Source organism: Juglans microcarpa x Juglans regia, chromosome 4S (assembly GCF_004785595.1).
Source record: "Juglans microcarpa x Juglans regia isolate MS1-56 chromosome 4S, Jm3101_v1.0, whole genome shotgun sequence".
In the NCBI taxonomy this organism is placed as follows: Eukaryota; Viridiplantae; Streptophyta; class Magnoliopsida; order Fagales; family Juglandaceae; genus Juglans; species Juglans microcarpa x Juglans regia.
This window is the reverse complement of record NC_054601.1, coordinates 24129295-24140516: the sequence shown is the minus strand read 5'-3', so window position 1 is coordinate 24140516 and position 11222 is coordinate 24129295. Positions and strand designations below refer to the sequence as shown.

The 11222-nt window shown below is 37.5% G+C and overlaps 1 protein-coding gene across 1 annotated transcript; it reads right to left on the bottom strand.

Annotated features, from left to right (window-relative positions):
* Positions 1-640: 640 nt before the first annotated feature.
* Positions 641-10040, bottom strand: LOC121262175 (pleiotropic drug resistance protein 3-like). The gene is made up of 22 exons (XM_041164578.1): positions 9897-10040; positions 8490-8618; positions 8019-8178; positions 7825-7901; positions 7322-7375; positions 7129-7219; positions 6723-7024; positions 6359-6640; positions 5876-6189; positions 5452-5612; positions 5267-5370; positions 4603-4756; positions 4368-4505; positions 4187-4260; positions 3742-4074; positions 3348-3638; positions 2942-3025; positions 2686-2819; positions 1954-2181; positions 1554-1725; positions 1147-1401; positions 641-1065 (listed from the first exon to the last, which is right to left on the bottom strand). Exons 1-22 carry the CDS (start codon positions 10038-10040, stop codon positions 799-801), a joined length of 3948 nt encoding a protein of 1315 aa, XP_041020512.1. The 3' UTR covers positions 641-798.
* Positions 10041-11222: the final 1182 nt, after the last annotated feature.

Genomic DNA, 11222 nt, shown 5'->3' with positions numbered 1-11222 from the left:
AAATATTTCCAAGTCATAAATGTCATCAACATATTTATGAACAATCATGATTTTAATTCTCAACATGAAGTATTTTATGAAAAATCTTATGTTAAGTATATTTACATTATGATGGATTCTTCTTGAATCTTTGACTCATTTTAGTTTATTTTTATATTTTTAAACCACCCTAGGTCAAAATATTTATGAAGGTAAAGCTGTAGGATGAGACTTAGTCCAGAGAGGCGTGATAGTGGCCTAGATCATGTACAGAGATTTTAAGTTTTGATTTTTATAGCACAGACTTTGAGAAAATTTAATAAATATTTATGCACACTCTCATTTATGCTTTTAGTATTTAACTCTAATTATTATAAGAAATCTTTGTACCTGGCGTTTCCTTACGTGAATGATTTTAGCTGTATAGAGAATTTTCTTATAGTCATATCTTAGTTATTTTTACAGTTTTTGTATTATAGTTGTGAATATTTGGAGATTGTGTATTTGATATATATTTGTAAAATGGAAGAAAGTTATAAAAATATAACCGGAACTTTGTCCGTTTATGATTTTGGGTTTGGAGCGTTACACACAACGCAGCACCTTGGCAAGTTGGTTCATGGACATGCGTATTCTATTCTATTTGGAATCTGCCGTACAAATATCTTCAGCTTGACCAGCATTCAAGTACGCTTCTTATTGGATGACAACGAATTTGCATATTACTACACTGACTAACATATTACTTGCAAACAAAAGGCTTGCAGTTGGCCATGGACAACCTCTACCTTACCGGCCTCTATTGAAAGAGCGAGACGCCTACCTCCGCAGGAAGTTCAGCCGTCCTACAAAATATGCAAACATGGAAGCAAAAACAAGGGGGAAAGCCATGAGAACAACCGCCACAACAGCCAAGTGATCATGGTGAAACCCAAAGTAATCTTCTAAGAAGGCAGCCACTGTTTTCGTTTCTCCGAATACCATGATGGCCTTATTTACATCTCCATATTGGGAAGTGAGCATACCATTCAATGACCAAGATGTGGGTGTCAGATAATATAACCAGATCCACCACTTTGGAATTTTCTGTAAGAATAAGACAATCAGGTCAGTTTAACTGTATATATTGTTCATAACTTGAAGACTCCACGTTGTACATCAGCTTACCGGTTCAGGCATCAGAAAACCAGAAAACAGGTTCAATAATGTGTAAAAGGCTGAGCACAAAATTGCAGCTACCATCAAGTTTGGCGTCAATGACATGACTAGCATTCCCAGATAATTGAAGTAAAGCAATGAACAAAATATTGCATAGAAGTACCAGAAAACCTTATAAGCCGACCCATAATATCCAATCATTGGATATGAGATTGTCACAAATAACACAGTTTCGATGAACAGATAGGGGATTTCCACTATCACCTACAATATCAGTATACCCAACTATATAAGCTGAAAATAATGGCTAAACAAGAGCCCCCTAATCAATACCCTAGATTCCACCAATTTTGTTTTCAGAGATCAAATGGTGATAGTAGGCCACACCAGTAGAATTTACAGGTAGAGAATCATACCTGTGCAAGTGAATGAGCCCATGAAGAGTACATCCCGGCAAATCTTTCCCGGTACATAACATCTCTCTCTGCTGCTATATATGTAAGAACTGTCGAGCAATTATTTGTGCCCAAGAAGATAACAGTAGCGTTCATTGAACCAAAAATATTGAATAGGTTCTGCTGGTTGTTTCTAACAGAAAAAGAAAAAAAAAAACGCAGCATTTAGTTCTTTGCAATACACCTAAAATATGCACCCTACAGAAAAAGGCATATATCTGACGGATGGAGTGCTTTGTCTTGAGCAAAGGAGAGACTGACAGCTGAATTTAGCCAAGTTAACGAGACTAGCAATTTCTCATGTTATATAGATTCTGCCAAAAAGAGAAAAAGTAGAAAACAATAAATAACTAAAACTTACAATTTTTTTCCTTGGTTCCAATATAGCGCTCCAAGACTTAAAGCAGTTACAAGTGTATGCACCATACGAGTCAAGTTGTATTCAGGATTCCTCCAATACGTCAAATGTTGTTTCCATAGGCAGGATTTGACTTGTCCCCAACCATTTTGAGAAAAGTGGGACACAAAATGCAGACCTGTTGAACCAGGAGGTGGGCTACTCATCTGCCTTACAAGTTCTTTGTTGTTCCTGAAAATGGGATAATAGAGGTTGCCATGTTTGTATAGAGAATGCAATACAGGTCATATGACCATGATCTGTTTCCACACAATAGATGAACATGTAACAACACAAGGTCCAAGCCACATCTAAACCTATATATAATGCAAAATGACTAATCAAATTACAATTGGAGTCCTTGAATCAAATGGCCAAGAACTCCTCATTACAATCATGCCCCTTTAAATTGTTAATGTCCTCATCAGGTCAAGCCTCACATTTCTAGTAGGATTTGGCTCTGATACTATTTGTAATGACCTAAGACCAAAGCCACATCTAAGCCTATAGTCTAAAAGGGCTGGTTAATGTTAGAATTGGAGTCCTTAGAATTTGTAAAATGGAAAGAATTTCCCCTGTCAAACAACGTAGAATTCCTCTGCTGAATTGAAGTTACTATTTTGAAATAGCAACGCGTTACTTGACATCAGACAACATCAAAACCAAGTACAGTTCTAACTGAAGAAATCAACTCACTCATATAGGGGAGATTCCCTGTATTTCTGGGCAAAGTCTACACCAAGCTCAACCTCTGAAGATGTCGAAGTGACCTCTAACATCCACATTGATGGGTTGTAATTTTCTCTAATCTTTGGAACTCTTGGAATAACCTGTCAAAATAAAACTTAATTATCAATGTAACATCTTAAAACAAGTGGTACTACCATACAAAAAATGGATGCAGAAAAGATCCCTAAGATATGTGTATTGCTACAGCAAATAGCAAGCTAACCTCAAAATATTCTATAACCCGACTTGAATGCTGTCCTAATGGTCCAGAGTATATCATGCGCCCACCAGTTTTTAGAAGGATCAACTGTAAAAGCAAAAGGGGAATGAGACATATTACTCTTGAAGATTTGTTAACAAGGAACTTGATTCCTAGGATTGAATCTTGTCCAACACCAGTTCTGATATCATTTTGTCGGGGAGTAGGCTGGATGCAACATATCTTACATACTTTTCTTCATTGCAGCCGTCAAACCTAAATGCTCTTACTTTATTTCTTCAGTAGCCATGCATGTACTACTGAGTTAGTGAGATAAACAGCACTCCTTGGAGAAGTAAATACTTCCTCAGTATATTCCGTGGATAAATTTACATCAAAAAAAAAAAAAAAAAAAAAAAAGAAATTATACCTCATCAAATGTTTCAAATATGTCAATGCAAGGTTGGTGGATGGTACAAACAATTGTTCTTCCCGTATCAGCTACATTCTTCACTGCTCGCATGACAATTGCAGCTGCTCTTGCATCCAAACTTGTTGTCGGTTCATCCATGAAGATGATTGAGGGGTTAGCAACAAGCTCCACGGCTATTGTAAGCCGCTTGCGCTGCTCATTTGATAGACCGGTAGCCCCAGGTACACCTACTAATGCATCCTTTATTTCATCAAGCTCAATGGTCTCAAGGACTTCATCCACAAACGCCTGCAAGACATCACACTAAAGCTTTAACAAACCATTATATAATCTCAACAATGAATATAAATTCCAAACCTTTGGACTTAATGCCAGTGCATTGTGATCTTACGGCTTTAGTTTTTTGGTCTACTTCAGCAGACAAGCGCAGCCAAGCAGAAAATATGACTGATTCCTCTACAGTTAGTTGAGGAGAATGTATATCAGTTTGTTCACAGTAACCCGATAACCTAGCAAAGGTTGCTTGAACCTTGGGATACCCTCCAATCTTTATTTGCCCTTCAATATAACCACTGGTCTTTCTTCCAGCTAGAACATCCAGAAGAGTTGTTTTGCCAGCTCCACTGACACCCATCAAAGCTGTTAGAACACCAGGCCTCAATGTGCCGGTAACATCCGAAAGAAGTTGAAGTCTTTTGTTTGTGAATCCCTGTTCTCTCATTTCCTGAGAGCCAGAAATGAAATAGGAAAGAAAATTACAGGAATGGATATAATGTTGTAAATGATTATCAATCCAGTAACCACAAAGGACATGACATAAAATTAAATGTGATTACCAGTGGGGTGTCAACATAGTATTGCACATCTTCAAACACTATCGTTAGGGGTGTAAGAGGTAAGACCATCCTACCTATTATTGGAAAAAGAGACTCATTAAAAGCTGGATAAATACATTTAAAGAAAATAAAGAGGTAATGATCTGAATAACAATCCAAAGATCGAGAAAATTTATCTGACCTTTTTTCGGTCCTATATTAGCCTGTAGATGAGAATTTTTGGACTTTTCATCCAAATGGTCCCCATCATGTGAATCATCACTTCCAGGTACTTTGGAGAGCATTTCATGCGAAATAATAACACGCGATGATCCAGGAGCTGATTGTTTATCGAATGTTAATCAAATGTCAACAAATCTGCATCTATTGTTGCAATGCTGTTTGAAGTTGAAATAAAACAACAGCAAAGAACTTACACTTCAAGTAACTTAACGCCAAAATATATCCAACGTTGAATACTACTGTAAATCCAAATAAGGCACCGAGTGATATCCAAAAAACATAACCATCAAAGTCTAGTCCACGGCTTTCAAGTATTTCTTGCCCAATCATAGTGTTTGCCGATGTCATCTATAGATAAGAAAGGAAAGCAGACTTAGCTGGAACATCTGTTTCTCCCCGCCGTTACAGTCATAATTAATTACAGGAATAACACAGCATTATCAGGCTTGTACCAGAAGTATTGGAGTATAGGTCATACAACTGAAATTGATTGTGTAATTTATCCAAGCATTCAGTACTCCAGTTATTGGTGCATCAATTAAGATGGAACTTAAAACTTCACCTAAGATTCATTTAGCTGGACATTGGCGATCAGGAGAAATATATTGCACTGAGGTGAATGTAGAGTTGATATAAATAAATGCTACTGAATTTCCAGTATTAGAAGATATAAATAAATAAAAAACACCAAACTGGATGTAGAGTTGATAGTAGTAACTTACGGGATAATTCTCTAAAAGATTAAAACAGGCAAAAAGTGGGCGGATAGAGTTAGTGAGGACGGATTTGAACTTGAGTAATCTAACAGAAAGCTAAGCTAAAATTACGAAGCCAGAAGTAATGCTGAGGGAGTCTCACCTTTTGCCATCTTGGGGCAAGAAACTCATTCAAAGAAAGCCCTATCTCTCCGTATGTCATGGGTGAAACCCAAAAACCCCACCTCAACCAGACAGGCATGGAAGCTGCAGCAGAACAGTTAAGCTTGTCATTTCAATTGATTATCTTAGAATGAGATTTGGCAAAAGGAGATATTGAAACCTTACATTTATTAATAAGGAAGCCACCGAATAACAGTTCAAAAAATATTGCAAGATTCCCAGCTGTAAGAGATCGATTATTTGTCTGGAAGACAGAGGCCAGGAAACGGAACATGGACATTGAAGATAGGTGCACCGCAAAAAGTAGAACCAATTGGCGGAAGAACCTGAAACAGCAGCAAATGAACCAAGGGTCACAATTAACAGAATTTGGCACAGCTGCTGCCCTCAACATTCCTGATGTACTTAAGTATATTGTAAAGGTTCGATTAAAGAAAATTTATAAAAAAAAAAAAAAAAAATTGCTTAAGCAAAAGAAGATGCTGCGTTGAGGCTCTAGTGTTTGAAAAGTTCTGGATACAAATTTCGAAATTCATGAACCAAAACTAGGCAAAATTAACAAATATAACATATTTCATGTCAAACTCACCTCTGGGCCTCAGGACTGTATCCAATGACATAATACGTAAAACACGTCCAAACCAGAGATTCCACAAATGAAAGAGGGATCTTTAGTATGCTTGCTGGAATGGCATAAGCCCAAGCTGGGTAAAAATAAAATGCTTTCTGTTTGTAGAATACTTCAAGTCTTTGAATAGTCATGGATATCTCTGGTATACCATCAACAAGAAAGATGACAAGAGCATAGAACAGGGCACCCATGTAGTAATTTGCATGATAAACATCAATATCCATGCGAGACCGCAAAAACAGAGTCATTGTTATACATGCAATGATAATAAGCTGCAGATAGAAAAAACCAAAACATGTTTCAGATTTCGCAGGGCTTTGGACAAACTAAACAAAGAATAAAGATGAAACAGGAAGAATGAGCATAGGTTTTAACATTCCCACACCAGGAAAAGTAAGGATAGTAGGATCAAGGAACATCAGCATAAGTACAAATCTTAACCTGACTTGTTTTGAATATGTAGATAAAAGAATTCCTTTTCATGAGAAGGAGCTCCCTTGAAGCGCAAGCTCTAAAAAGATCCCATTTAGAAAGGGAATACAGACTAAAGGAAAGAGCACTCTGATGGCTTTGGGACTTATCATATGGCTCTGAGAGCTCCTCTTCCAGCTTCTTTCCATATGGAGACTCTTTGAACTTCCTAGAGAACAAATCAACAGGAATGTAACTGTGAGGTACTCCTGTGTGATACCAGTGCTGTGCTTGATCTTTCCTTGAGATTACCTGTATAAACATAGGGTGAAATAGTTTTTTTAAAGAGAGAAGAGCTTGAAAAGAAAACAAATATAGGCTGAAATGCACTTACCTCCTGGATAAAATCAGCAACCCCTTTCCTCGCCGGACATCTAAAACCACAATCCTCAAAAAACTCTAGAACATAATCACGTGGTCCATGATACACAATCTTTCCTTCTGACATCAAAATGAGGTCATCAAAAAGATCAAATGTCTCTGGGGCTGGCTGAAGAAGGGAAACCAGTAATGTAACATCTGTGATATGCACCAGCTGCTGAAGACAAGTAACAATTTGAAAGGCAGTGGAACTGTCTAAGCCATTTGTTATCTCATCCATAAACAGAGCTTTTGTAGGACCTACAATCATCTCCCCTGCAAAATTGAAGTCCAATTCCTTATAGTCAAAATCTAACCTGGCATTGGGAGTTAGTTCTCTCATTAAAACCAGCTAAGGTTACTTTTTTCACTCAGATTACCTGTAGTCAATCTCTTTTTCTGACCACCAGAGATACCTCTTCTCGAGGCATCTCCAACTAGAGTGTCAGCACAGATATCAAGTCCAATGATCTGAGAACTCAAGGCAGCAATAGAAATAAATTGGCAACGTATTCGTCCATTTACAAATTACATGGTATAGGTTTTCTGTCAGCTTTGTTGAAAGAGAATGACCTTTAGTATGTAGTCTGTTTGAAGGGTTCTTTTTAGTCCTTCCACGGAAATCGCCTGCCAAAAAAATACAGTCAATATTACAATGAAAACCCTCAAGAAAACCATCAATAAGTAGAAACAAAAGAAACAAAGTGTGACCAAAATAAATTATCTTATTTCATTCCATAAGTAATAATACCCAGAGTGTGACCAAAATCTTTTATATGCTAAATCTTTCGCTGTAGCTGCGATTAACGCACATGCAACAGAGAATTGTCCTATGAGTAAGAGGATTCAGCTTCAATGATTTTGTCAATGATGGTTTTCATTATCTTAAGTTTTCCATCATTTTATCAAAGAACAAAAAATCGCATATGGTCTGGATGGGATTTCTTCCCAAGTTTCTGTCAAAAACAAAAATTTCAACAACTTTAACTAGTTTCATGTAGCCAAATCAGTTGGCATACAGCAGTATAGATTATTTCATAAACAAGGAAAGAAAAGATTAGAGATGAAACCGTTACCTTCATGTAAGTGTCTATGTCTGGATCGGGAACAACTCCGGCTTCCTTCTCTCTTTTACTGACTTCCATCAAAACATCTGAATTAGTCCAAAAACAAATGTTGCTGTCATTATCAAAGTGTTGGGGGTTTATACTTTATAAGGCAGTACTTACTAATAAATCATGTTCCCAGTTGAACTCTACGGAAAACTTACCTGTTCGGCTCCCAACACCCATACAACGAGCTGAAAAGTCCAGTATTTCCCTCACGGTCATGTCAGGAATGTGCACGTCATTTTGGCTGATATAAGCCGAAGTCTTTTGGGGGACAAACTCTTCTAGCTTGTATCCATTGTAAGAAATTTCACCAGTAATCTATTAGGCAAAACAGATAGATTATACATAAATTTGAAAGACTACAAATTAGATTAGCAATCAACCAAAAACTTGGTAACACTTATTATATACTACATCAAACCAGGAGATATACCTATAATTATATATACAAAATTGTCTGCATCGATTGGTTTGATCTTTCTTCATTTTTTTTTTTTTTTCCTATCAACATTCTGCTGATTTACGTTTCAAGTTATAGTTTCAAACTAGATGCCCATTAATGAGCGTACATTGCCCTCATCAGGCTTACTATATAAATGCATTCTTCAAGTAATATGGAAGTACAAAACCTTGAGAGATTCGTCTAGATTCCCGGACAGGGCCTTTAAAAGGGACGTCTTTCCGCAACCCGGGGGGCCAAGCAGCAGAGTTATCCTGCAGAAAAGGTCAGGCCATGTGAATACGTCTCCAGCCTCATATATATATCACCCAAACGTTTCGAATCCTCTCTATAGAAAGATTTCTGTGAAGAAGTTATCAAAATTGAAATGGAAGTATTAAAATTAAAGGCAAAAAAGACAAAACAAGATACTCCAGTTCCAACTGATCGTAAACTTGTATTTTGAGACACTCGAGAGGGGAACATTTCGTTGAATGTGGGGATAACACTAGGTGATGAGGAATCACAACGTGATAATGTTCCCGGGTGAAGTCTCTGCTTTGAATTAGCAACTCCATGGAACAAAGCATGGCGATCCAATATACAACGCACAGTCGTCAGAGAGTCCCTGACTCCCTAATACAGACCTAAATCTTTATAACAGATAACGCGCGGTTTGGATTGAGAATCTAACTCATTTCACTGTTATTTACTCATGTTCATAAATTTTAACTCACAAATCTTAATACCATTCACAAACCATCTAAATTCATCTCATCTCATCCCTCAACCCAAAACCATCCATCTCTCACTCATTGAAACAGTTCATTATCAGGAAATCTTCATTTTGGACCTCCTGCGCTCTGGAATTTTATATATTATTCACAGTTATCCAAAGCTTAGGCTTTGCCATGGAGATTATTCGACAGCAAGAAACAACATTTCATCAGAACACACCAGCGAGAAATTAAAGAATGAGAAGGGTACCCAAAAAAAAAAACTGAAAATGATTACATCCTCGAAATTAAAATACGTCTAATTTTGGGGAAATTAACCAAATAATAATAATAATAATAATTGAAAGCTTTATTTATATATGAAAAATTATATTCATCATCTCACATACTACATACCACATTTTTTTTTTCCTCTTATAAAATGAATGATAAGTAAAAGAATTCAATTAATTTAAGAAGAATAAAACTAAAAAAAAAAGTGTGATGTATGGGATGATGAGTGGCAAAACTATATATATATATATATATAGGAAAACTCTTGTTGACGGAGACTTTTTGCACCGATGCACACCAAAAGCTAAAGTGGAAGTTGGATTTAAAATGAAGATAAAACAGTGCGTGTTGATGGAAGGTGGGAGATGAGGACCTTCTTTGAAAAAAATCCTTCAATGCTATGCTTAGCTAACAATCCTTCAATCCTCCTAGTCTTCCCTGCTATGACCTCCTGAAGTTGACGGCAGCACTAGCGGCCTGTGCTGAGGTGGAGCTATGTGGAGCTATCCCAACGGGGTCCAATAGGATGGAGAGAATTGAGGGTGGAGTGACCTACAGGTACGAGTCAGCAACACCGACAGCAGCACCTGGGTGTCCATCGGTGTCCTAGCGGTGGAAGTTGATATGGCAGTTGCAGGTAGCGCATTTGAGGGCATCAAACATTCCTTCCATTTCGGCTGGCATAAACTCGCAACAGCCATCGAGCGCATGCCCTCAAATGCCAACGACATGATTCTTCAGGCACTCCTAGTACCTTGGCCTCCCTTTCTGCTATTGTGCAAGGGCTAATTCAGGTCCGCCAACTCCATCCCACTAAAATTTTCTCCAAAATAATATATGTTATTTATATAACAAGAAAAAACAAGAAGAAAGCAGAATCACCACCACCGCCACCAAAGACAAGAACTTTATTTTTTTCTTTCCAGATTTTGACTATATTCTTAAACCCCCAAAGACGAAGCTGAAGCGAGAAGATAAGAGGAGGTGAGAGAATGTGGCCATGAATTTTCCATTCTTCAAAAAGAGTCGTCTCCCTTCAAAGTCGCTCATATACTTTTCTGATTTTTGAAAGTTTTATGGATTGTATAGAATAATGAGATAGAGATTGTACTGAAGTGTTTTCCACTGCTTTGAATGTATACATAAATGAGTTTATATACATCACTGGTAAAAACAGAACACCTAACTCACTGTTGTTGTTAGGCTATTTATCAAGTATTCAAAATTCAAATACTTGATTTACACAAGATGACTATAACGTTTAAAATTCAAATACTTGATTTATAGGATCACCATATCCAACTCCTACAATATAGGGACCGTTTCAGCAAGTCTTGAGTCTCTTGAGTCAGCAGGCTTGGAGTCCGGTAATAGTTGGTCTTCAATACGCCCCCTCAATCGCAGGGGAAGATCTCGGACAACTTAACAGTTTGAAACGAGAAGCTACTAGTGGTTTGGTGAGGAGGTCAGCGAGCTGGTCTTGGCTATTGATGAACCAAACTAAAAGCTTGTTGTTGGCGACAAGATCATGAACGAAGTGAAAATCTATTTCGATGTGCTTTGTTCTTGCATGGAACACAAGATTAGCACTTAAACAGGTTGCCCAAATGTTGTCGCACCACAACACAGGCAGATTCTCGATATGAATACCAAGTTAAAGCGTGGGGGATTGCAACCATAGTAGTTTAGCAGCAGCATTTGCGAGTGATTTGTACTCTGCCTCAGTACTGCTTCGGGCCACCAAAATCGAAGTGAGGTGTGACGTGAAATAAAAAGCCCTTGTGAAACCGTGTGCTTCAAAAATCTCAGAATTCTCTTCACTGTCTACCAATGAGATATTTTTGGATTATGCATAAACTTGCTTACTCGATGAACTGAGTAAGCGATATCAGTCGCATGAAACTTAAATATTG